The sequence below is a fragment of the Phocoena phocoena genome, chromosome 6, assembly GCF_963924675.1.
Source record: "Phocoena phocoena chromosome 6, mPhoPho1.1, whole genome shotgun sequence".
Lineage (NCBI taxonomy): Eukaryota > Metazoa > Chordata > Mammalia > Artiodactyla > Phocoenidae > Phocoena > Phocoena phocoena.
This window is the reverse complement of record NC_089224.1, coordinates 106,777,750-106,805,471: the sequence shown is the minus strand read 5'-3', so window position 1 is coordinate 106,805,471 and position 27,722 is coordinate 106,777,750. Positions and strand designations below refer to the sequence as shown.

General features: G+C 40.7%; 1 protein-coding gene across 1 annotated transcript; it reads right to left on the bottom strand.

Moving 5' to 3' along the window:
* Nucleotides 1-4,328: 4,328 nt before the first annotated feature.
* On the bottom strand, nucleotides 4,329-24,160 carry ZBTB43 (zinc finger and BTB domain containing 43). Its single transcript, XM_065879637.1, has 2 exons — nucleotides 24,036-24,160; nucleotides 4,329-5,867 (listed from the first exon to the last, which is right to left on the bottom strand). Exon 2 carries the CDS (start codon nucleotides 5,842-5,844, stop codon nucleotides 4,441-4,443), a length of 1,404 nt encoding a protein of 467 aa, XP_065735709.1. The 5' UTR covers nucleotides 5,845-5,867; nucleotides 24,036-24,160; the 3' UTR covers nucleotides 4,329-4,440.
* Nucleotides 24,161-27,722: the final 3,562 nt, after the last annotated feature.

The following is a 27,722-nucleotide window of genomic DNA, read 5'->3' as shown; positions in this document are numbered from 1 at the left end:
TGTCCACCCACACCTGGCAGAAAGGAGCCGAGAGAGTGAATGCCCTGCCTTCTTTCTCCTCCCATCCGCCAAGCTCCTCCCAGCGTGTCTCTGGTAGATCCTAACCAGAAGCCAGAAGGACGGGTCCATAGAGGCAAGCCTCCAAAGCGAAGCACAAGGTGGGGAGGGAATCTGGAGGAGCAAACAGAATAACCAGCACACCTAAATCCCTGATGGGGCTGGTGGGGGTTTAAGTGAGTTAATCGTCATAAATACCTGACACAGCAAATGATCACTCGCTACCCATTTGATCGGGCTGTCTATTTGGCATTTACTTGTCAAAAGGCCACGATATAACTTTTATTCTCAGGTGGCAAAAGCCAGAATGAAAACAGAGATATGTGGTCATATATCCACAGTGAAAAACAAAACTTTTACAAAGTTGACAGATAACATTTATTAAAACATGTCATACAAAAGGCCGTGGTCTCTTCTATAAGAAGAAAATATTAAACAGTAACATTCAATTAAGTAAAACCATGCTGTACACTGAAGACAGCAATATATAAAGACAAAACTATTCAACTTTTGCAACACAGGCATAACATTTCACAAAATATCAATAAGATATGCACCTAATGATAATCTATTTATCATCAAATGGTTTTGTGGTCTAAGAGTCACCTGACTTGCATAAATAAAGTAATTTTCTAGAAGAAACATTGGGAACCTCATAAAAGGAAAGAAGGCAGCAGCAACTGACATTATAACACAGGCTTCAAGCAAAACTAAAAAAAAAAAAGTCACATTTGCAAAATGTGTTCCAGCATCTTCCCATAGGGCACTATCAGTAGAGATTTGAAATAAGAAACATGTACCTTTAAACACATAAGTAGCAAAGAAAAAACCCAAACAAACACACACCCTGGTTTCACTGAATAAAGTTAGTCACCCATGAAAGCAACCTAAATCACAAAATTAGTGTGGCACAGACGGCTGGGGGTGAGGCCGCGGATATATGTTGCTTGGTTTTCAGTATTCCTAATTATCGGAGACCTTATAAAAGCAAACACCTGGCTTTGGTGGGATGGCATCCTCTCCACCCTCCCCCAGGGGGCTGCAGCAAATCCTCTTCCTCAGGGAAAGCACAGTGTTGTTGCTTCTGCTCTGCCCCAACTTCTACAGCAGCTTGAGGAGGTGTGTGCCTCCGTGGGAAGACCACTGAGACTAAGCAGCTTTCCCAAACAGCTAGAAGTCAGCTTAGGGTCAATTTAGTTCAGCAAATGCCCACTAGAACGGAGGAGACCCTTTTGGGCAGACTCTTTGAAAGTAGTGGCCAAAAGAAGAGACTGGAGGAATGTGAGATCTAGAAATCAGAATCAACAGGCTGGGGTCCGAGAGTGCCAGAGGACAACCCTCCACAGTTGAGGAAAGGCTATCGTAGTCCTTCCTCAGTTACACGGTGATACCTACTTTACCAAGTGGATTATTGCAATGTGTGTTTCTAAAATTAAAGGCATAGCATAAGTACTAATATTAAATACCACTGGTGGTGCCTTGAAGCCCCGTCCCACTGGGAATGGAGAAAAACCACAGTTAAGACTCAAAGTAGGGGACAAATACCTTGGTTGTAGGCCATTGACAAGATCCCTGAAAGACTGTTTGGAAATGTTAACCCCCTGCTATCCAAACTCAATGGGAAGGATAAAGATTTTCTAAAGCTGTACTGAGGGTAAGGAGAGAGACTATCTATCCAACTCAGGGTGGGCAGGAAAAAAAAAAAAAAGGTAGTAATACAGTATGATCTCCTAATCCTAAAAGCAAAGTTTATAAACATTCACTTTTAACACCCAAACTAAGGCAATGCCCTTCCCCCCGTCTCTCTGAACACAGCCAGCACTTCAGATGCCCAGCCACCTCACAGGCTCTGGCTGACCTGATTAGCAACTCTAATTTTTACAAAAACCCCACTATCATAAAAAGCTTAAAACTGCAGATGTGAGGAACTTACATTTTATATTCTACATTTAGTAGCTGATGTACATATAAGGAGTTCAATAAAAGATATCCCTCTCTTCATAACACATTAAATAAGTCCCAGCACAACTGACTGCTTCCAAAACTACCACCGAAGAGCTGCCCAGTAGTCCTGGTTGAACAAGAGCTCTTCCTCACCATTACTCATGACGGGGTGCTGTGCTGATCTCAACATAATTGAAGGACCATGATTTTTCCAGAATATTTTTATTTTACCTCTCAGGCTCTTCTTCCCAAGTGTCCCAACATTCATTTGAATAGAATCTTTAATAGAAACCAGCACATCAAACCTTCCAAAGAGGCAGAAAATGGTTTGCTGATAACCATGGGAGAGGGTGATCAGCTTTTGGCAGAACAAAATGACTTCACTGCCTTAGTACTGAAATTAGTAGGAGTAATACAACAATTTCTCCTCACATATAAAGGCTAGGATCCTACCTAAAACCCACTGCTTCTAACGTGAGAAAAAGAGAAGGAGCAACTGAGCTTGATTGTAAGTCACTTCTGTATTCTCTGTTAGGTACACAGAGATGACTGTCAACTGGTGAAGTTTCAACACTAAGAGAAGAAGATATTAACATGGCAAACAACCAAGAGGTAATATCTAGTTTCTAGGTTAAAAAATCAATATATATATATATTTATAATAAAGTTTTAAATACAAAGTGCTTTTTATATATCGAGAATGATACAGTGTTAATGAATACATCCCTGTTTTGTAACCTCGATTACAAGAGTTAACTGGTAAGTCTTTCTTTCCCCTTTCCAAACAACGTTTAACAAGTAAATGCCTTGATGGTAGGAGCTTGAGGATCAGAGGCCATTGCCAGCAAAGTCTCTCACTTTAGAGCAAAGCCAAACTTTTAGAACAAAACTTCACCCCAAATCCAAGAAAAGTTATTTTTATTTTAAGGAAAAAAAGTTTCCACTAAGAAATAATAAGCCGGTAAGTTTACGGAAAAGTTAACATAATAGTAGCACCCTGTCCCTACCCTGGTGACAACTTCAGGTATGTTACACAGCTTAAAACATCCTGAACATGCTTTTTTAACCTAAAACCTCTGAGAGATCCTCAGAAAAGGTCTCAGAATAGCTGCTTTTCTTGTTTTTTTTGGTAGATATAGCTATGTGGACTTGTAAACTTACGCAGCTTTATCTATACTATGAGAGCATTTATCTGTGGACTACTTCCTAAAATTAGGACTCTTTCTTTCTGCCTTTTAAAACACATTCCAGCACTCCTAAAGAGCCAGGAGGATTAGCTCAGTGTACCCCTCTACGAGTATCTCCCCCACCAGTGTATTTTCAAGACTCCTCTTTTCTTGGGTAATTGTACCCCACAACTTGCCCCACCCAAGTATAACCTGACACTCAAAATTCTGCTACTTGGCTACTCTCAGTCTGACAGTTGGAGTGTCACTGTAGCACTCTATTAGCTCCTGAAGTTCACAGGTAACTCTCAGCCGTGACTTCTGGCTCCTTCCCAGTAACTGTGGTCATTGACTGACCTCTTCAGGAAGCACCGTAATCTAAGACAGAGTGAATCGGCTGGAGCAGCCAATGGTACCGTGGTCAGAGAGTCAAAGCAGGCTAGATGTCTACTAGCCACAGAGCAGATCCCACTGTGTGGATGCTACAATTAAACAGGATTTGGGACAGCAAACCAGTTAGAAATACCTATGTCTGGCACCCTAGAGAATTACAATTACAAACAGTTGTTTAAACTAAATGTTAGTACTAAAATATAAAACTCTGACTTATCAAGAGTCTGAAACACATTGTGACAGTGGCATCTTACAGAATTTGAAGCTTGTACCATAAGTTATTTGTTTCTTACTTAGAATGTCACCCTCTTAGTATCTCCATAGTTTTGGTTAAAATACCCTTTAGAAAGAATAAACCCAGGTAAGAGAGCTCTGTTAATCAACGTAGTACCCTAGGAACCACATTATCTGTAGTTATTACATAAGTAGCATTTCATTCAGTGAAGCAGCTACCAAAACAAACCCACATTACCTAAGTATCTATAGTAAGAGCAAAATAAAATTCCAATATGACCTTGTAATAATGAGTGATCAAAAACTGCTGCCACCTGAAATGGAACTGGTGGGCTGGAGTCCAATTCCAAGTGCAGGTGTCTCTATCACCAAGTCCACCTGCCTCATTCACAATGGGCCTGAAGGTTTACCTTGCCAGGTGTGAGGTGGGGTAACTTATCCCCATTACCCACTCCAGGCCTGGAACATACAAATTTGAAGAATTAAGATTTTTTAATTGGCCTACTTAGAGCTGGTCTTTCAGAAATATCTTCCTTTTTTTTAAGCTTCTCTCATAATAGCAAGTAGCACGCATCATCTGTGCCCAGATTTGCATAATTACCATAGTTTATTTTTGTGCCTGCCACTCAAGGGCCAGACCCTGTTTTTAGTTAGCCTCAGTCGTATTCTGCTCAGCCTTTGCAGCTTCGTAGGACTTGGTACAAGAAGTCACATGCCTGTGGAAACTGTCCCTCCACATAAATCTCTTTGCACAGATATTACACTCATATGGCTTTATGCCTGTGTGAATTTTCATGTGGCCCACGAGATGATGCTTCATTTTGAATTTCTTACCACAGACACCACAGCCATAAGGCCGAAGACCAAGGTGCATGCTCATGTGTCGATCTCTCTGACTCTTGTGAGTGAAACTTTTCCCACACTGACAAGGATACAGCTTGTCGGTGGCTGAGAATCCTAGGTGGGAAGCTTCTTCTTTAATCCCTGTTACCATTTCAATATTCTCACTGTAGCCTGTTGCTAGGGCAGCCTCCTGTCTGTGCCCAATGAGATTCCCATCCGACCTCTCTCCAGAAAACTCTTCCATGGAAGAGCCATAGAAATCCACCTGCTCGTCATAATTGCTTTCATCAGCCTGTTCATCAAACTCTGCTTCCACTTTCTTTTCCCCGATGTGAAAGTCTTCCTCTACTCCCGAGGGCTGGACCGAGTGCTCTGTCTGCATGGTGTTGATGGACTCTGTGACCTGGTGCTCATCGTAGGATGCATGCACATCCATGCCCTCGCACGCTTGCTCAAAGCGCTCAGGCTTCACATGGATCCAGCGTTTGTGAGCCATTATGCTGGGCTTGCTGTACATGGGCCGGGTGTAGTGGAATTCGGCACTGTCGCTGGCCCCCTCCTCCCCATCCTGGCTCGCCATCTCAGTGCTTAGCCGGTCATGCTCTGTGGACGAGTTGCTAGGAAGGTATTCATGCTCGGTGAGCTGAGATGACAGCTCGTCTTTGGTGCTCTCCTCTTCATTCTCTCCATCCCTCAGTTCCTGGGCTTTGGGGAAATCCGTATGGCCCCCTGAGCCCAACTCAAAGCTCTCTACCAGGCCATTGTAACTACTGCTGCTGGGAGACTGGTGGTCACTGCCATGATTTAGCTTCTGACAAAGGACTGTAGGGTTTCCTTCTAAAACCTCAGTGCATTTGTCTACCACATGCCACATCTGGAGGAAGCTTGCAGCTGTTAAGTAACTAACAATTTCTGGAGCAGGCATTACTAGACGTCCCGTGTAACTTGATAGGAGAATGTTCTCAAACACCCTGGGGTTCATCACATCAGGCAAAACAATCCTCCTGCTGTTTTTTAGGAGTACCTGGTCACAAAAGTAGGGTGAACTGGCAGCAAGAACGGCTTTGTGTGCTCGGAAAATGTGGCCTTGGACAACAATGGAGACATCACATAATTGTCCTTGCTGGCGCTGCTGGTTCAGTTTCTGCAGAATGGTGCTGGAAAAATCAGGAAATTCTACTCGAAAAGAGTTTGTTCCAGGCTCCATTTCATCACAAATCTTGTTTGGTGCTACAAGAGAAAGAAAAATTAGTACTAATTCCAGCCCAAAGAGAAACTTATTGATCACTAAGAAAACTAAGACAAGTTCCACAGTTCCATAAAGTCCCCTGGCCTGTGGGCATGGTGGGTGGAGCATTCATTCCCCAGAGCAAGGCTTGCAGGTGCGAGTGTGCCAAAAGAAGGAACGAGCCACCATTCTTTATGGTATTAACTCTTGATACCGCCTGTGTCTATGAGTGGGAAAATAGAATCCAGAGATATTTGTAAGCTATATAAATCTCAAGTAAAACAAAGTAAATATTTCTAGTCAAAACAAACACAATACCTGTTCCAAACGACAGAATTTTTAAGAGGCCTCAGGTTCAACCCATATTTGACAAGTTGGGGTGAGGAAGGAATTGTGGAAAAAAGGAAAAGCACATGTGAAGGCTCTCAGGCAGAAATGATCATGGTTAACTTCAAGGAACTGAAAGGAAACCACCAGGCTAGAACCCACTAAGGGGTCAGGGGGCTGAAGAGATGGGGCCAGAGCAGTCAGGTCTTTGGTCCTTCAGCACCACAGGGGTGAACTCGCCTAGGTCCCAAACAATATGGGTTTCTCTAGTTGCTGTCAGCATTTAAGCCCTTTAAGAGCTTCTCATAATGTGAAGCAGAACGAAATGGCAAGGCAAGGTATTCTATCGGGTGATCTCCAAATTGTTTAAAAAGTTATAGAACAAAGAGGATAGTAAATGCCGTCCCTGTTACTGAATGAACTCAATCTGAAAATAAAGTTATAACAAAGAATAAGGGATTGCCTGTGGCATTACTGTAAATATATTTTGTGGGATGAGTCAAGCATTAGAGACAATTCCTAACAAGAGTGATCAACGAGATGAACTCTGCAGCATGCTCAGGCCCCATAATTCCATAGTAAATTAAAACAAACCAGAAAACTCAAAAAAGATTTATTGGTGCTATTTGTCACCTAGGTCTAATACCATATCTAAACATTGCTAAATACCAGATTTTCTAAGTATGAGATAAAAGAAGCAGATAACCCAACAAAGGTTGAAAGTTATCTTTCAGAGACAGGGAGAGATGCCAAGAGAAGAAACTAATGTTTCCTGAGTAATTACTATATATTGGGTCGGCTGAAGTTTGTTTGGGTTTCTCTGTAACATGGAAATTTTTGGCCAACCCAATACCAGGAACTATATATCTTTTTTCACCTAATCTTTGTAATGACCCTGCAAACGTAGAGGACTGACATTCTTAAGTTCACTATTTCAAGTAACTTTCCTAAGGCTAAAATAAAAGCTAGTTTTTATTACGCTGGAATTTGAAATCTAGGTCTCCATGACTCCAAAGCCTATGCTATTTTTCCTATCACATCACTGCCTCTTCTAAGAAGATGCTAAAATACCAGATTAGTCATTAATAATTTTAAGAGGTAAGGCAGTGTTTTTAGAATGAAGTATTAATTTATGGTTTATAGCTCTTAAAACATTTCATAATAATTTAAAATAAACAAAAAAATAAGACCAGGAAATAAATTATTTAGGTATTTGTAATTTCAAAAGGAAAAGTTAACTACATAAATGTATATAGACTAGAGGTATGTAAATTCTGAGAACTACATCTGGACTCTCTTATTTCATCAGTAAAGAATTTTGATCTTAGCTATTTGAAAAAAGGAAGGGGGGAATAAAACACACGCATAAAAAAATTTACAAAAAAGATGTCAAAAAAAAAAATCTCTCCATCATTTATTCCTAGTCCCCCACCTCCCCCGGAAGGAAATCACCATTAACAAACTCCTGTATATTCTAGAAACTTCTCTGCACATATATCAGAATAAATCATATACATCCTTTAAAAATTCCTACCCAGGGCTTCCCTGGTGGCACAGTGGTTGAGAGTCCGCCTGCCGATGCAGGGGACACGGGTTCGTGCCCCAGTCCGGGAGGATCCCACATGCCGCGGAGCGGCTGGGTCCGTGAGCCATGGCCGCTGAGCCTGCGCATCCGGAGCCTGTGCTCCGCAACGGGAGAGGCCACAGCAGTGAGAGGCCCGCGTACCACAAAAAAAAAAGAAAAAAAAAAAAAGAGTTTACTTTGGTATAAGGAGAAGGTTAGGATCCAGTTTTTCCTTTCCCCTCCAAAATGGCAAGCCTGTTTTTCCTACACTATTTACTGAATAACTCATCTTTTCCTCAAGATTTCAAATATCTGTTGTGGAATTTTATGTGACCGAGATAAGGCTTTTAAAAACAGTTCTATAAAAATAAACGCCATAAGCGATGTTAGAGAAAATGGTGGAGTAGGAAGCTTTAGGTGTCAATCCCTCCACTAAAACAGCTAGTAAACTGTTAAAATGATCAGAATAAACCATTTCTGAACTCTGGAATCGGATCAGACACTTACAGCAACCAATGCAAGGCCTGATGAAAGAAGAAGCTGCTAAACCTCATTAAGAGCGCAGCATGCTGCACACCAGCAATAATCCCCATTCCTCAGCTCTGCCACAATTTGTAGGACAGTGGCCCAATTTCCAAGAGTGCTTGGCTGATGCCAGGGTGGCAAGAACAACACTGTCCAAAAATTTGGGGTTTTGCATCTTGGCCAGTCTGGCCAACCCACACAAGCTTTTTCTTGGCCCCCTCAGGCTGCAGTGGTTTTCCCAGTAGCATCCATCGGAAGATTTTAAAACACAAACACCACTCCCCATTCTTTGGGCCCAAATATTTAAGGAAATCTCTGTCAGGACACAGCCTATCCCATAGATAAAGCAACAGAAACTTCCGTGACTACATGCAACAAGGAATACAGACTTTGCAAAACAGTTTAGAAAAAAATCACCATATAGACAACTGCAGCCATCAACAAGAAACAAAAAAAAATCCCCTAGGAGGGGAAGAATCTGATTCCAAGAGCTACCACATTAGAATACTAAAAATATCCAGTTCTGAACCAAAAATTACTAAGTATACAAAGAAAAAGGAAAATACGGTACATTCACAGGAAAAAAAGAATTAGAAACTATCCTTGAAGAATTCCAGACATTGTTAAGTGCTAGTCAAAGCTGTTAAAGTCAACTGTCTTGGATATGCTCAAATTGTTAAAGAAAACTATGGACAAGGAACTAAAGAAAATCAGGAGAACAATGGCAATAAAGAGACAGAAATTATAAAATGTAACCAAACAGAAATTCTGGAGCTGAAAAGTGTAAGAGCTGTATTATGGGCTGAGTTGTATCCTTCCAAAATTCCTACGTTAAAGCCCTAATCCCCAGTACTCCAGAATGTGACTATATTTGGATTTAGGGCCTTTAAAAAGGTAATTAAATTAAAACGAGGTTGTTAGGTTGGGACCTAATCCAAGCTGACTGGTATTCTTATAAGAAATAAAATTTGGACAGAGAGACATCAGGCATGCGTGCAATGTGAAGACACAGTGAAAAGTTGGCACCTGCAAGCCAAAGAGAAAGGCCTCAGGAGGAACCAAATCTGCCAACATTTTGATCTCAGACTTCTAGCCTCTAAAATTCTGAAAAAATAAACTTTTGTTGCTTAGGTCACCTAGCCTGTGGTATTTTATTATGGCAGACCAAGGAAACAAATACAAGTTGAAATTAAAAATTCATAATAAGGAGTCCAATGGCAGATTTAAGCAGGCAAAAGGAAAAAAATTCATCAAACTCAAATGTAAAGCAATTGAAATATCCAGTCTGAGGAGTATTAGGAATGAAGAAAAAGAAACACAATCTGAAGTACCTATGGAAAACCAAATATACCAACATGCAAATCAGAGTCTCAGAAGGAGAAAAAAGAATAGAAAAGATATTAAATGACATAATGATTGAAAACAACCTGAATTTGATGAAAGACATAAACCTCACACATCCAAGAAGCTTAACTCCAAGGATATAAAATTAAAGAGATCCACATGAGATACACTGTTAAGTCAAATAGTGGAAAGCCAAAGACAATGGAGAATCTTGAAAGCAGCAAGAAAGAAGCCACTCATCACACAAAAGGGATCCTCAGTAAGACCAACAGCTAACTGCTCATCAGAAACCACAGCACTCAGAAGGCAGTGCGCGACATATTTAAAGTGCTAGGATAAGGATCTGTCAACCAGGAATTCTACACCCGCAAAACTATCCTTTCAAGAATGAAGGAGAAATTAAGACATTCCCAGATAAACAAAAGCTAAGGGTGTTTGTTACTAATAGGTTTCCTCTACAAGAAATGATAAAGGTGTCCTTCAGGCTGAGATAAAAGAACACTAGAGGGCTTCCCTGGTGGCGCAGTGGTTGAGTCCGCCTGCCAATGCAGGGGACACAGGTTCGTGCCCCGGTCTGGGAAGATCCCACATGCCGCGGAGCGGCTGGGCCTGTGAGCCATGGCTGCTGAGCCTGCGCGTCTGGAGCCTGTGCTCCACAACGGGAGAGGCCACAACAGTGAGAGGCCCGCGTCCCGCAAAACGAACAAACAAACAAAAGAAAACTAGATAGTGATTCAAAGCCATATGAAGGAATAAAGACTACTGGTAAAGGTAACAACATAGGTAAATGTAAGAGCTGATATTATACCTTTGGTTTACAACTCCTCTTTTTTTCCTGAATGATTTAAAAGGCAAATGAATAAAACAATAATTATAAATCTATGTTATTAGGCACAAATGTATTAAGATGTAATCAGTGACAATAACAATAATGAAGAGGGAGGGATGGAGATGTAGAGGAGCACAGTGTTCATATACTATTGAAACTAGCTAAGTTTAAGATGTTAATTGTAAACCTCAAGGTAACTACTAGGAAAATAACTAAAAATATACATTAAAAGGAAAGAAGGGAATCAAAACTGTATACAAAAACAAAACAAAAATCTAAATTAAAAAGCAGTAAGGGAGGAGTTGAGGAACAAAAAACATGTAAGATACACAGAAGATAGCTAGAAATAAATGGTAGAAATAAACCCTCCTTTATCAGTAAATTACTTCAAATGTAAACGGATTAGCTCTCCAATTAAAAGGCAAGAGACTGGCAGAATGGATTAAAAAACATGGTTTATCTATATGTTGTCTATAAGAGACTCACTTTAGATACAAAGGCACAAAGATGTTGAAAGTAAAATAATGGAAAAGGTATGTCATGCAAAGAGAAACAGAAAGAGCGGTGTGGTGACTATATTATTATCAGACAAAATAGATTTTAAGTCAAAAAGGATCACTCTATCAAGAATACATGACAGTTAAAAACATATATGTACCTAGGGCTTCCCTGGTGGCAGTGTACAAGAATCTGCCGGCCAATGCAGGGGACACAGGTTCAATCCCTGTTCCGGGAAGATCCCACTGAGCAACTAAGCTGGTGCGTCACAACTACTGAGCCTGCGCGCCTAGAGCCCATGCTCCACAACAAGAGAAACCACCGCAATGAGAAGCCCACGCACCACAATGAACAGTAGCCCCCACTCGCTACAACTAGAGAAAGCCCACGCGCAGCAACAAGGACCCAACACAGCCATAAATAAATAAATAAAAATTTAAAACAAAACATATATGCACCTAACAAAAGAAATATATATTAACAGAATTGAAGAGAAAACATACACATCTACAAAACAGGTGGAGACTTCATTACCTCACTTTCAATAATGGATAGAAAAATAGGACAGAAGATCTATAAGGAAATAGAGGACTTTAACAATATTATAAATCAATTATACTGAAAAGACACATCGAGAGCACAAACAGAAAGGAATGAAGTTCTGATATATGCTGCAACATGGATGAACACTGAAAACGTTACACTAAAACAACATGCTAAACATTTATGTAAGCCAGACGCAAAGTACAAATGTACAATTCTACTTATGTGAAATATCTAGAATAGGCAAATTCAGAGAAAGTAGATTAGAGGTTACCAGGGGCTCAGGTGAGTGAGAAATGGGGAGTTATTGCTTAATGGATAGAGTTTCTATTTAGGGTGATGAAAATATTTTGGAACTAGAAAGTGGTGCTGATTGCACAACACTGGGGTATAATTAATGTCACTAAATTGTACACCTGAAAATGGTTAAAGTGGCAAATTGAATGATATTTATTATTATTATTATTTTAGATGTTGGGGTAGGAGTTTATTAATTTATTTATTTTATTTTTGCTGTGTTGGGTCTTCGTTTCTGTGCGAGGGCCTTCTCTAGTTGTGGCAAGTGGGGGCCACTCTTCATGGCGGTGCGCTGGCCTCTCACCATCGCAGCCTCTCTTGTTGTGGAGCACAGGCTCCAGACGCGCAGGCTCAGTAGTTGTGGCTCATGAGCCTAGTTGCTCCATGGTATGTGGGATCCTCCCAGGCCAGGGTTTGAACCCGTGTCCCCTGCATTGGCAAGCAGATTCTCAACCACTGCGCCACCAGGGAAGCCCCCTGAATGATATTTATTTTTTACCACACATAAAAAAAAAAAAAACTGGAAAAAAAGTCATGTAACTTTACTTTTAAGTTAACTGTGTCAAGGTGGTTAACAGTCTTTGTAATTTAGCAAGTATCTGACCTCTACCCTTAAATTTGAGTGAATGTGGCATTTCTACACATTCCCCCTCTCGTACAGGTTTTCCTGCTATATAAGCAATATTTACAAACTCACAGGCAGTTGTGACCTATATTAATAGTACAGTTGCCATTTCAATTGTTAAAGAGTTTCATAAAAGTAATTAACTCACTAAAAAAAATTTTTTAAAACCCCACAACGTAAAACACTATATGCAAAGTACCGTGGGAGATTTCTAAGATGATGAAGGAATGTCACTGTCCAGAGTTTATAATCTGGTAGGGAGATAAAAAACACGCATACAACCCTGTTATTCAATGCAAAGCCTGATAAAAGTACCACAAAAGAATTACAAATCCAAGAGGAATTCAGAGGCGGGAACCTGGTATATAACTCTAAAGTTATACATCCTGTCACTATAAATTTTGGTGTCACCAGGTTAAGAGGAAGACTTGAGAGCAGCATATAATTCTTCCCATCTACTAATCCTAACCAAAAAATCTAAGAAATACAGAAAAGCTAGTCTGAAAAGTTGGGATCAGAGTTATCTATATGCAACAAATTTTAATTAAGGATATAGTGGAGCTGGGGCCAGGATAAAGGGAGACACTGACCTGGCAATTCCACCTGGTTTAGCAACCAGGCAATTCTGGTAGCAGTAATCCTGACAGAGGACCAACAGATACCTGTTCATCTGGAAGGCCTGCAGCTAAAAAGCCAAGGCAGACCACAGGAAAGGTCTTGCATATTGGCAACATTCAGAGATGTCTGCATTGGGATACCAAAGGCTGCACACTGCCTCAGCAGAAAATTTTTAAAGACTTGACATGAGAGGGTAGCTCCAGGAAGGAGGCAAAAACATAGCCCATCCTTTGCCAGCCAAGGGCCCAAGAGACAAAAATAGGCCCCTGGTAAAACAATTTCACCGACACAGAAGGAAGTGCTCAAACTCTCTTAACAGTGCCTCAGACCTAGCCTCCAGCCCCAGCCATTCTACTCAAGCTAACCCTGGTGTCCATACAGTCAGCCCATCCTCCAGCAAAAGAGCTAAGAGTTGATTATAACAGCATTCAGGTATACAGTGAAGGACCCCAAAATAATCTTCCCAAAAAGGAGGAAATTTTCAGACCTGAACAAAATGTTTCCCAACATAGTTTTATTCTGTAAATAAATGGGGTCTGTAAATAGATTCTACAATAACCAAGAAAACAGTAAAGTGTAAACAAAGAGTACAGTTTAGATAGCATTTTTAAACTGATTTCCACAAACATGAAAACGCAGTCCCCATGAATGAAGTTTAAGGAAGATAAGACAAAACAGTAGAATGATATGAAAAAAAGAGCCAACTGAATTAAAGACAACATGTAAGGAAACTAAAATAGAGCAAAAATTTAAACAGGCAATAAGGAGAAGAATTGCAACTATAGAAAATGGAATCAATGATGGGGAAGGCACTTTGAGGAAATTTTATGCAGGAGAATGATAAAAATGTGAAAACAGCAAGGGAGAAGATAACAGAACAGGAGAACAGAGAATAGAGATCCAACATATGGCTAATTAGCGCCCTTGAAGAAATAACAAAACGAATGGAGTAGAAGGAATAATCAAATAAAATATTTAATAGAAGAAAACTTGCCTGAGTGTAAAGCCTTGAGTATTCAGAAGAGTTGTGCCTCAGTAGTGGGGACAAATTAGCCCTAGACAAAATGCGGTTCTGGTCCCATTAAACAAAGCTTAAAAACAAGCCTCACACATGCCGCGGAGCAACTAAGCCCATGTGCCACAACTACTGAGCCTGAGCTCTAGAGCCCGTGAGCCACAACTACTGAAGCCCACGTGCCTAGAGCCTGTGCTGCACAACAAGAGAAGCCACCACAATGAGAAGCCCGCACACTGCAACGAAGAGTAGCCCCCACTCTCCACAACTACAGAAAGCCTGTGCACAGCAATGAAGACCCAACGCAACTAAAAATAAAATTTAAAAAAAGCCTCAAAAGGATTAAAATATTTCCAAATAACTTAATTGTGTTCCAGAACAAAGCTTAAGGATATTTACATAATATAAAAAATCCAGAACCCAACAAGGTAAAATTCATGTCTGGCATTCAATTAAAAAAAAAAAAATCACCTGGGATGCAAAGAAGCAAGAAAATATAACCCATATTAAGGAGAGAGAAAAAAGAAAAAACTGATCAACAGAAACAGAACCAGAAATGACAAACTTATACAAATGGTAGAAAATTCTACATCCCATGTGTTCAAGAAAATAGAGGAAAATTAAGCATAGTAGGTAGACAGGAAAACAAAAAAACCCAAATTGAACTTCTACAGACAAACACTGGATGAGAATAACAAAAGAATTAACATGAAGAAAAGATTAGTGAACTTGAAAACACAGCAACACAAACAACCTAAAATAGAAAAAAGCTGAAAAAAAAAAAAAACAGGAAGGGGGGAAACAGTATCAGTGAGTTGTGGGACAACTTAAAGGCACAAAATTGGAGTCTCTGAAGGAGTGGGAGGGTATAAAGCCCAAAATTTATTTGAATAACAGCCAAAATCTTCCTAAAGTTGATAAAAACTATAAAGCCACAGATCCAAGAAGCTTGACAAACCCCAAGCACAAGAAGTATGAAGAAAACTATATACCAAGGCATATCATAATCAAATCACTGAAAACTAGTAACGAAGAGAAAATCTTAAAAGCAGCCAGAGAAAAAGGATTCATTGTGTACAGAGGACCAAAGGTAAGAAAGGTTGCAAGATTCTTGTCAGAAACAATGCCAGCCAGAAGAAAGGAGACAATGCAAGACAGTAGACATCTTTAAAGTGCTGAAAGAAAAAACTGTCAACCTAGAATTCTATACCCAATCAAAATATCTTTCAAAATGAAGGTGAAGTACTTTTTTAGATATAGGAAAGTGAATAGAATCCATCACAAAAAAGGTCAAAAGTAAAAAGAACAGGTATATGAAAACAAAAAAATTTCAGACAACAATATTAATATCAAAGTAAATTCAATGTAAAAAGCATCAAATGAGGGGCTTCCCTGGTGGCTCAGTGGTTAGGAATCCACCTGCCAGCGCAGGGGACACAGGTTTGAGTCCTGGTCCAGGAAGATCCCACATGCCACGGGGCAACTAAGACCGTGCGCCACAACTATTGAGCCTGCACTCTAGAGCCCGTGAACCACAGCTACTGAAGCCCACGCACGTAGTCCCCGTGCTCAGCAACAGAGAGAAGCCACCGCAATGAGAAGCCCACGCAGTACAACGAGGAGTGGCCCCTGCTCACCGCAACTAGAAAGAGCCCGCGCACAGCAACAAAGAACCAACGCAGCCAAATGAGGTGAAAGTTTATTGATAATTGATGAATTCTATAATTCACATGAGGGTTAACTTGAGAACTTCTATGTGTAAACGTAGTACAGTTTTCAAAAAAAAAAACACAACAGTGACAGAAACACAATTATAGTGAGAAATATAAATGTCCCTCTTTTAATCTTTAATAAATCAATAAGGCAAAAGATAATTTGGATCTAGAGGTTTAGACTGATTATCATTAATAATGCTAATTTAACTGAAACATACAACCTCTGTATCCTACAAATAATACATCTTCTTTTTCAGTTTCCATAGGACATTTACATAAATGATCATAAGTGGCCACAGAGAGCATCAATAAATCCCCCAAAGCAGAAATGCATACATGAGCTCATTTGATTACAAGTGATCACACAATAATAAATCTAGAAATGTCAAATTCACAAAATTAGGAATAAGAAATGAAATATAATCACATGATAGAAACTTTAAAATAGAAAACAATTTTCCCCTAATAAATTTTAAAGTCTCATTGATAAAAACTTTATAGAAAAATATATAAAAAAAAAAGAAAAATATAGAAATCTAACAGATCAATAACTATGGAGAAATGATAAAACATAATCAAATGACTGCCCAAAGCACAACGGGAAAATTCTTTGAAACTAATTCTTATACTATATAAACTGTTTCAGAGGGGGAAGAAGGGAGAAAGGGAACAAAGATAGGAGAAAATTTGCTAATTATTTTTTATAAAACCATGCTATCAAAACTGGACAACAAAGAAAAAACTGTAAGCCTATCTCACTTATTAACACAGAAAAAAACATTATAAACCACATGGCATTCTGGTTTATTTTAATCTCTTGTAGGTTGAGTGTATTATGAGTGTGACACACTGAAAAAATTGAGTTACTGGTACCATCACACTGAGGGCAAGATCCTATTTTATGATAAAATTACCACCAGAAGGTCCTCCCAAAAGCTCTTTTCCATTCAAGACCACTGCTAGTGGCACGTACATCATTACCTGTGCTTCCTTCTACAAGTGACAGGGAGTGGTGAGAGATAAATCTGGAAGGAATGACTGGTACTATCCTGCTGAAGGCTGAGTTTGAGCTTTAAATGTGGGCACTGGAGGCAGCACTGAAAACTTCTGTGTGACATGCTGTGAAATATGTTCAGAAAGGATAATATGTTGATGGTCTTAAAGCAGGAGCAAGTCTGAAACAAAGGTCAATTCTAAGATTTCAGTAAATATGCTCCAGGTTCGAGGCAATGAAAGTAACAGTGGGTATGGAAAACAGAATTGATGCGACTGACTGACTGGGTAGGCAGGAAGATGCAAGAGTAGCCCAAGGTACACATAATACTATCAAGAAAATGAAAAGACTACCGAATGTAAAATAATTAGCTAGTGGGAAGCAGCAGCATAGCACAGGGAGATCAGCTCGGTGCTCTGGGATGACCTAGAGGGGTGGGATGGGGAGGACGGGGGTGGGGGGGGGGGGAAGGCTCAAGAGGGAGGGGATAATGGGCATGTATGCATGCATATGGCTGATTCACTTTGGTGTACAACAGAAACTAACACAGTATTGTGAAGAAATTATACTCCAATAAAGATCTATTAAAAAAGAAAATGAAAAGATAACCTACAACATGGGAGAAAATATATTCAAATCATATAATTGATAAGTAACTTGTATCCAGAATACATAAAGAACTCTTAAAATTCAATAATAAAAAGACTACCCAATTGAAAAATGGGTAAAGGATTTGAATAGACATTTCCCCAAAGAAGATATACAAAAGAGCATACAAAAGACGTTCAATATCATTATTCATTAGGGAAATGCAAATTGAAACTACAATGAGACATCACTTTTCACCCACTTGGATGGCTATGATAAATAAGACAGACACTAACAAGTGCTGGAGAGGATATGGAAGGATTAGAACCCTTATACACTGCTGGTGGGAACGTAAAATGGGGCAGCCACTTTGGAAAACAGTTTGGCAGCTCCTCAAAAAGTTAAACAGAGTTATCACGTAACTCAACAATTCTACTCTTAGGTATATACCCAAGAGAAATGAAAACATATAATGTCCACAGAAAACTTATCCATGAATGTCTATAACAGCATTATACATAATGGCCAAAAAGTGGAACCAACTCAAATGTCCTCAACTGATGACTGGATAAACAGAATGTGGTATACCTATAAAATGGAATATTATTCCATTTTATTACATACTATATGTATTATGCCATTCTTTCGGCAATAAAAAAGAATGAAGTATTGATAGATACAACATGGCTGAGCCTTGAAACACTGTGCCAAATGAAAGAAGTTAGACACAAAAGGCTAAATCTTGTGTGATTTCATTTATATGAAATGCCCAGAAGAGGGAAATCCAGAGACAAAAAGTAAATCAGCGGCTGCAAGGAACTACAGGGCGAGGAGTGACTGCAAATTGGTTTTTTTTTTAAAGGGGAGACAAAAATTCTAAAATTAAGTTGCGGTGATGGGTATACAACCCATTAAATATACTAAAAAAAACCCTCTTAACTACCTATGAATTATGTCTCAATAAAGCAGTTTTAAAAAACAGAGGGATGCAAGGTAAAGTAGTTACCAATCCCAACTGGGTAACTAGGAAAATGTCATAATTAGTAGGAGAGGTAACAGCATCTACTACCATGTATTTAACGCATGTATTGTAAAAGACTGTGCAAAGCACTTTTTGTATTCTCATTTAATCCTCATAACAACCCACTCGATAGATATTTTTTATTCCTATTGTATAGAATAAGAAATAGACAAAGAGGCTAAACTACTTGCCTAAGGTCATATAACCAGTAAGCAGTGAACCTGGAATTTAAATTCAAAACACTTGCTCAGGCCCAATACAGTCTGAGAGATGAGTCAGTATGGAAGGTAAAGATGAGTATTTTCACAAATAAATACCTGAAACAATCTACAATGTACAACACATTCATAAACTCCAGAGCAAATTATTCACCATCTTCAGACTTAATGAAGTACTAGCAATTTTATATGTCACCTTGCAAAGTTTAAAAAAAAAAAATCCAATAGTAACAGTTCTAAAACAAACATACCAATCCCAGCTAACTCCTTCCATTGTTCACTAAGATTATCTGGCTTTTTTTTAAAGCAGAGGACAAAGGGTAAATATTAAAGAATCACTGAACGAGGGCTTCCCTGGTGGTGCAGTGGCTAAGAATCTACCTGCCAATTCAGGGGACACGGGTTTGAGCCCTCGTCTGGGAAGATCCCACATGCCGCGGAGCAACTAAGCCGGTGCACCACAACTACTGAGCCTGCATGCCACAACTACTGAAGCCCACGTGCCTAGACCCTGCGCTCAGCAACAAGAGAAGCCACTGCAATGAGAAGCCCGCACACCGCAATGAAGAGTAGCCCCACTCGCCGCAACTAGAGAAAAGCCCGTGCGCAGAAACAAAGAACCAACGCAGCCAAAATAAAATAAATTAATAATAATAATAAAAAGAATCACTGAACTAGATGACCTCCAAGATCCCTTCCAACTCTGACAAGTTTAAAAGCAGCCTGTATTTATTATTCAGCTGAGGAATTGTATGTCAAGTTTTATACACTATTTAAATACCAATTACATATCCTAAAAACACAGAGGACAACAATATAATAGGGAAGCCAACCCATGAGTGACTTTTCTTGAAGCCCTCCAGAGATTTCTTAATCACGGCACATGGTTAATTTGCATGCTTACTGTAGCGAGCACATTTTAACACAGTAAATATTACTTTAGTAAATCTCTAGACTGGCACAAATGTACAATAATACCAACACCCCATGCGTACAAAAATACTTAAGTCAAATGCTTTACAGTTCACAAAGCAGACTATGTAAACTTGGGTCTGGCAATACCCCTGTATCATCACACTCACGAGTTAAACTAAAGCTCAAGAAGGTTAAAAGATCTGTCCAAGGCCACATATCTCAGAAGTGGTATGTCAGGATTTAAACAGAAGAGTAATTCCAAATCTAATATTTTTCTAAGTTAAAAAAAAAAGTCACTTAGCAGAAAATTTCTTGGAATTTAAATGCTCTAACAGTACAAAGTATGGCAGTGATTGGCCTTAAAATGTGCAATATAGGGCTTCCCTGGTGGCGCAGTGGTTGGGAGTCCGCCTGCCGATGCAGGGGACGCGGGTTCGTGCCCCGGTCCGGGAAGATGCCATGTGCCGCGAAGCGCCTCGGCCCGTGAGCCACGGCCGCTGAGCCTGCGCTTCCGGAGCCTGTGCTCCGCAACGGGAGAGGCCGCAACAGTGAGAGGCCCGCGTACCGCAAAAAAAAAAAAAAAAAAATGTGCAATATATACTCCTCAGAAGAGAAGTAAAAGAACCTTTCCAGTCTAGGGCAATTAAATACAACTACATTATTATTTTTTACTGAAAAAGAAAGCATTTTAGTAAATAATTTAAAACACTGAATTTTTAGCAAGTTTATAGCTTACCTAATGCAAAGTTGTATTCCTGGGATAAAGTTCCTTATGCCATGACCATCAAAAAGCAGTATGAATGAACGAGGAAGAGGAACCCATTTCTTGGTTTTGTTTCAAATTAAAATCACATTGATTTCTGAAAAGAAAAATCACGTTGAAAATGTAAGAGATGCTGATGCTATTCACTGTGTACCAGTGCTTTGCTAATAAATACTATACTTGTGGGTGAGTAGCAGAAAGAAAATTAATCACGATTGATATTTTTTGGTTATATTAGCTTTGTTTCTGCACCTTCTTAGCTTCTGCCTTTGTATTTTTTAAATAAACTTTTAATTACAGGATAATTTTAGTTTTACATAAAAGTTGCAAAAAATGTTGAGTTCCCAGATGACTGTCAGCCAGTTTTCCTTTAATGTTAACATCTTGTATTACCATGGTACATCTGTCAAAAATAGGAAACCAACACTGGTCGATACCTATGTAATTTTGCAGAATTAAACTATCCTTTGCAAAAGTGTTTTTGGCCTCCAGACCATTATCAATCAATACCCCTATATTTTCTAATTGGAACACTGTAGCCAAAGAACTTAGTAAAACCTATTTTAGGGTTTTTAAAAAACAAGCTACCTACTTTGTGAAGTTTGATTCATGCCACAGCTGAATGTTTATTTAAAAACATCAGGGCAAATGGTCCATTGTGGTAAATTCTTTGAGATTCAAAAGAGAAGTTATTGTTCTAACCACTAACTCCCCCACTTATCAGTCATCCTGCCATTACCTTACAATAAAGCCAAGGAAATGTTTTTAACTGCACCCTCATATTCATTAGAATTCCGGACAAGAAGCTCAATCAAGAAAGCAGAAGGAAGAAACAGCACTTGCCCGTATGTATGTTCTACATACCAACAAAATAAAAGTTTTTTCCTCAGTATGTTACAAATAAGACAAAAATCTCTTTCTATTCTAATTGCAAACATAAATAAGGTAAAAAGGAAAAGTTCATGAAAATAATATAGAACTATATTCAACTGATTATAAGAGGCACATTTTTAAATTTCTGAAATCAAGATGTGATGTCCAGGTGGAAGTTATAACAGTTGTCTCTGCCTAAGACAATGATAGAGCATTCCTGAGAGCCTCATAACATTTCTGATGGCACAAAAGATGACACTGTGGAAAAGCACGGATGCAACTCTGAATTGAAAAGTATTCAAGAGTAGGAAGGTTAATGAACACTTTAACCAATTTATTTCACTTTTCTTCTTTTTACACATACACTAGAGTATCATTTTTAAATGTCTAGGGACTTCCCTGGTGGTGCAGTGATTTGGACTCTGCGCTCCCAATGCAGGGGGCCTGGGTTCAATCCTTGGTGGGGGAACTAGATCCCACGTGCATGCCGTGGCTGAGAGTTCACATGCTGCAACTAAGGAGCCCACCCACCCCAACTAAGACCCGGCACAACCAAAAAAAAATAAAGTCTAAATAAGTTTAAAAATGTAAAGAAGCGGGCTTCCCTGGTGGCGCAGTGGTTGAGAGTCCGCCTGCCGATGCAGGGGACGCGGGTTCGTGCCCCGGTCCGGGAGGATCCCACATGCCGCGGAGCGGTTGGGCCCGTGAGCCATGGCCGCTGAGCCTGTGCGTCCGGAGCCTCCGCAGCGGGAGAGGCCACAACAGTGAGAGGCCCGTGTACCGCAAAAAAAAAAAAAAAAAAAAATGTAAAGAAGCATATGTAATAGCTTAACTGGCAGTGTTTTCTCTTCCTTTGGTGGTACATAAAATAATCGATGGTATCTAGGATTCAATATGGTAGTAATTCAGCTGCTACAAGAAACCTTATAAGAAACCTTGATAAACTGGCTTACAAACAAACCGATAACTTAGATGAGAGAACATAAAACAAAGGCCTCCCCCATCAGAAAACACACAAGAAAATAACACAATTTTTCATTATTATAATAAAAAGACTATTTTTCCAACCCTAAGAGTTTTCTTCATGTGAAAAGTTAAAATCTTCCTCAAATTTTCTGCTTGTGTAACAGATTCCTGCACTGAATCCAATGAATATGGAGGGACAGCCAGGGTGGGAACCTGCTACAAGTAGAAATTTTTAACTAAATTCTTTCAACCAAACTCCTTTTCTAAGGACCTTGGCTATGGAGAGCAGGCATCAAGAAACGTAAGTTCAACTAAATGTTCCTAAAAGCTACAGAATGAATTTTTAAAGTCACATTTTTCATAGCGCTTGTTAGTTCCAGGAATCTACACTTAGCAATTTTTTTTGGTAAAAATATACCTAACATGAAATTTACCATTTTAACCATTTAAAGTGTACAATTAGTGGCATTAAGTACATTCATGTTGTTGTGGAACCATCACCATTATCCATTTGCAGAACTTTTTCATAGTCCCAAACTAAAACTCTGTATCCATTAAACTCTCCACTCCCTCCTCCCACTCAGCCCTTGGTAAACTATACTCCACTTTCTGTCTCCACGAATTTGCCTATTTTAGATACCTCATATAAGTGGACTCATACAATATTTGTTCTTTTGTGTCTGGCTTATTTCTCCAGTGAATACTTTTGTAAAGCAAAGAATGAAGAACCCCAAATTATTATGTGTCTCATAATTTAACTGTACACAGTGACACAATCTCTGAACTAAGCATACAGCTCTCCCAGATATTCTGCTACTGTTCCATGAGCCCCAAGGGGCAGAGGATCTCAGACCCTTCCCTAGCCTGGAGACAGGCCTGGTTAAGCAGCTGTAACTCAGAAAGCAGGCTCTTTAGAACCCTGGAGGCCATGTGGATGGAGCAAGGGAAGTAGGGAGCTGGGCAGGCCTGAAAAACCACGGTAAGAAAAAGCAAGGATTCATCCAGTTACTTTGGCCCTGAGATGGCCTTCTCTGTCCTCCAGGAGCTCCTGCACCCTGACACTTAGGTTGGGCGACACCTGTCAGAGTTGAGGTCAGACGGCAGTCTAGTCGCTGACATTGTCACCCGTGCAGGAAGCTTCACAGAGTCATGAGTCACCTTCCATGGCTCAGAGGTCAGGGCAGGCTCGCCCAGAAAAACCCAGTTAGGAGAGGCAAAAACAAGACAGAAGGACACACGATTGGCAGAGAGAGAGAGAAACACAGATGGGCAAAGAGCTGGAGCGACAGGCAGGCCATGAATGAAAGTTAAGGACTAAAAGGGAAACACAGGGTCAGGTGACACAGAAGCAAGATGGAAACAGAAATAAAGACAGGGTCCAGATACTCAGAGATGGGTTCGAGAGAGCCAAAGTGGAGAGAAATACGAAGTTGACAGGAGCCGAGTTGAGAGGCAAAAAGGGCAGGTGACCACAGGTGACACAGACAACAAAAAAGGTGAAACACAGAGGTAAACAGAGGCAGGTATCAGCGAAGTCCCGGTGTAGTCTTTCTCCCGGCCTTGACTCGATTCCGAGGCCGCCAAGCCGCGCCTACCCGGCGCCCCCGAAAGGCCGGCGGGCGGACTGACGGGGGGGCAGGATCTCTAAGCGCTCTGGCCCGCTGAGGTCCGCCGCCGCGGGGTGACCTTGGGCGAAATGCTGCCTCAGGGGCCTTCGGGTCGCTGTACGCGCCCCAGGCTGGCCGGAGACAGTAGGTGTCGAACCCGGGGTGCCGGGACTCCAACGGCCCGCGCGCGGCTTCAGCATCCCGGTCGGCGTAATGGGCCTGGCGGTGCCAGCGGTGCGCGCGCCGCGACCTGCAGAGAAGCCCTTATACCTCTCCGGTTTCCCTTCCTGCCCCCTTGCTACCCGTTGTCCAGACTCCGACATACCTGCCAAGGCCTCGACGCTCACATAGCCCACCGCCAGGATAGTTTCCGCCGCCACCGGCGCCAGGCCCGTTCAAGCCGTCGCCGCCGCAACCGCCTCAGCCTGCGCCTCCCGCCCCCGGAAACGCTTCCCGGTCCAGCCCCCACCAAAACTGCCAGTGCTTCCGGGGGTGCGTCAGAGAGAACGCGATGTGCGCATACGGGACTCGCGTTTGGGGCGGGGCGTCAGGAGCGTGCTCAGAGAGAGCCGGCGGCTGCGCAGTATAACCTGGAGCAGGTCAATCTGCATTAGGGGCTGTACGGCCACCGCTGAGAATTGAGCGGATACCGAGTCCTAAACCCTTTGACCTATCTCAGTTTGTCTAGCAGAGATTGTGTCAAATCCTTTTGTGCCTCCACAGAGCCTTTGGCTCGTAGTGGATGCTCAGTAAGTGTTCAATGAAAGGACCAGTGCCCTCTGTGTGGCAAGCACTGTGCCGGGAACCCCTAGGAGAAGCTCCACCCCAACTGGAGGGAATGACATAATTGGTCCAGACTCTTCGGGGTAAACTCATTCTCATTAGCCAGTAGTTGGACTAGGCATAGGCATGTGACCAACTTCTATCCCATATTACGTATTATAGAAGTCATTGAGTGGGGCTTCTGGAAAAGTTCTTGTTTGCTTATTTTGTTTTTGTTTTTACGGAGTCCACTAGGATTTCTAGTTGAGTGTGCTCCTTAAGTGCTTTGCCATGGCCTGCAAAGCAGAAAGATTGAGAGAACCTAGGTCTCAAATGACATTAAGCTACAGTCTCAGCTTTGGACTGCTTACTCCTGGATGTTTGTTGCATGAGCCTAATAAACTTACTTGGACTTTATTTCTAGCAATATTATAGACTACATATCTCCAAATATAACGGCAACAAAATATATAAAATTGCTAGGAGAAGTATTGAAAATACACTTTTTAAATGTATAGATAACCTTGCGAGAAAGTCAGGAAAATCATCTGAGGCCAGAAAGGGAGCAGAAACATAAGCCTAGGAAGTTAGAATTAATGTTCAGAAGTTATGCACAGGTACAGTCTGTATCTTTTCTGATTGGCTTGGTGCATATGCCATACTGACAAATATTTTGAAAATCATCTCTGAAGGAAGGTTAACAATAATGCTACTACCAGCTATGGGGGCATCTACGTGGGTCCAGGCAGGATGACAGCCAAATTGGAACATCAGGTTGGGAACCCAAGAAGGAATATATTTTTGGGGAAGGATAGACTAGAGAAAAAACAAAATACTGCCCTGCAGAGGCAGGCAGCAAGGAAAGTTGACTCTGCTTGGTTCTGGGTGGAAAGGTAAAACATTTTCCTAGTGGATGCATGGCCAAAATCTGGCCATCACATGACCACACTATTTGCATGGTCCAAAAGCCCACAAGCTGAACATTTGAATTTAAAATAGATCTGGGTAGATAATACCTATGGTACTTGGCCAAAGCAAAGTCCTCTTGAGAAGAACTCACTGTCAACCCAGGTCTCAAAGAATTCCCACGGATAGGCTTCTAAATGAATATGAGCCCACAATCAAAAAACAGAAGCCCATGAACTGAGAAGACAAGTGGCAGAGTCAGGTACATTTTAAGTGTATAGCTCATTGGAAAGGTTAAATAACAGATACAGCTGAAGAGAAATTAGTGATCTAAAAAATAGATTTGAAGAAAATTACCCAAAAGCATCCCAGAGACAAGGAAATGAAAAAAAGTGATGTCTATCACATGCTTATCAGTTATGTTAGAAGATAATAAAGTAAATATGAGCCAGGCAATTGTCAAATAATGATGGCTGAGAATTTTCCAGATTCAATGAAAGATAAGCATCCTCAGGAAACACAGTGAATACCAAGCAGGATAGGGGGGAAAAAAAACCTAGATTCAGTCTGGTGAAACTGCAGAACACCAAAGCATGAGATGATTTTCAAAGCAGACAGGGGAGTTCCCTGGTGGCGCAGTGGTTAAGAATCTGCCTGCCAATGCAGGGGACATGGGTTCAAGCCCTGGTCCAGGAAGATCCCACATGCTGCAGAGCAACTAAGCCCATGCGCCGCAACTAGTGAGCTTGCATGCCACAACTACTGAAGGCCACGTGCCTAGAGCCTGTGCTTCACAACAAGAGAAGCCACCCCAATGAGAAGCCTGTGCACCGCAACGAAGAGTAGCCCCTGATCTCTGCAACTAGAGAAAACAGCAAGAAAGACCCAAAGCAGCCAAAAATAAATTTTAAGAAAAATTTAAAAGCAGACAGAAGTCAGATAATCCACCATGGAATAACAGTGATACTAACTCCTGACTGTACAATAACGGGAACAATGATAACAATAATAGCATGAAATAATATCATTAATGATATAATAGCCTTACTGTGATGAGAGAAAATAATCTTATACCTAGAATTGCATACTTAGCAAACAATCTTTCAAAAATGAAAACATAGTACTTTTTGGATCAACAAAAACGAAGAGTTACTACCAACAGAACTTAACTGAAGGATCTGGAACAGGGGTCCCCAACCCCCGGGCCACTGGTACCAGTCCACAGCCTGTTAGGAAATGGACCACATAGCAGGAGGTGAGCGGCAGGCGAGGGAGCGAAGCTTCACCTGTATTGACAGCCGCTCCCCGTCGCTCACACTACCGCCTGAGCCCTGCCTGCTGTCAGCATTATGGTGAGTTGTATAATTACTCCATTATCTATTACAATGTAATAATCATAGAAATAAAGTGAACAATAAATGTAATGCGCTTGAATCATCCCCAAACCATCCCCCACCCCCTACCCCTGGTCCGTGGAAAAACTGTCTTCCGCAAAACCGGTCCCTGGCGCCAGAAATTTGGGAACTGCTAATATAGAAGATATAATTCAGGAAGAAGTAAAATGATCCCAGGAGGAAGACCTGAGGACTAATAAGGATTAGTGAGCAAATGAAATGGCAAACATGGTTAAAGATAAACAAACATCAGAGACAAAAAACAAGAACAATTATAATTTGTGTGATTAAAAATGGCAAAACCAGAATAATGGAACGATAGTAATAAAGTATAAGAGGATTACTGAAGTTAAAATATTATGAAGTGTGTGTTAGTTAACTGTTGCATAACAAACAGCCACAAAACCTAGAGGGATGCAGCTGTATTTGTTTATTGCTCACATGTCTAGTGTCTGCTGGGGGTTGGTTAGAAAGCTTTGCTGAGTTTGCCTGGGCTTGCCTATATGTCTGGGGTCAGCTGATCTAGTATGGTTTTGACTGGGAGCCTTGACTCTTCTCCATGAGTCTCTTACCCACCAGCCAGGATGTTGGGATAAATTCTCATGGCAATGGCAGGGACACAAAAGAGAGCAATGGAAATGTACAACCACATTTTTCAAGACTTTTTTTAAACATCTCATTGGCCAGAGCAGGTCACATGACTGAGTCCAAGGCTGTAGTAGGAAGGAGCTGTGAAGGATTATGGCAAAGGGTTTGCATACAGAGAAAGTGAGGAATTGGAGCCATTAGTTCAATCAATCTAATTGACTGGTTCCACTGTCCATAAAAATACTGATTAACATTAGACTTCTAATTAAATATGACTGTTAAAATTTCAAGGCTATTGAAAGAATAAAAATAGTTATAGACCAAACCAGAGGAAGAAAAGTAATATTGTTAAAAGGAAGGAA

What these genes read in the sequence shown, in the direction of transcription:
- ZBTB43 (XM_065879637.1), bottom strand. Translation starts at nt 5,844, where the DNA reads ATGGAGCCTGGAACAAACTCTTTTCGAGTAGAATTTCCTGATTTTTCC.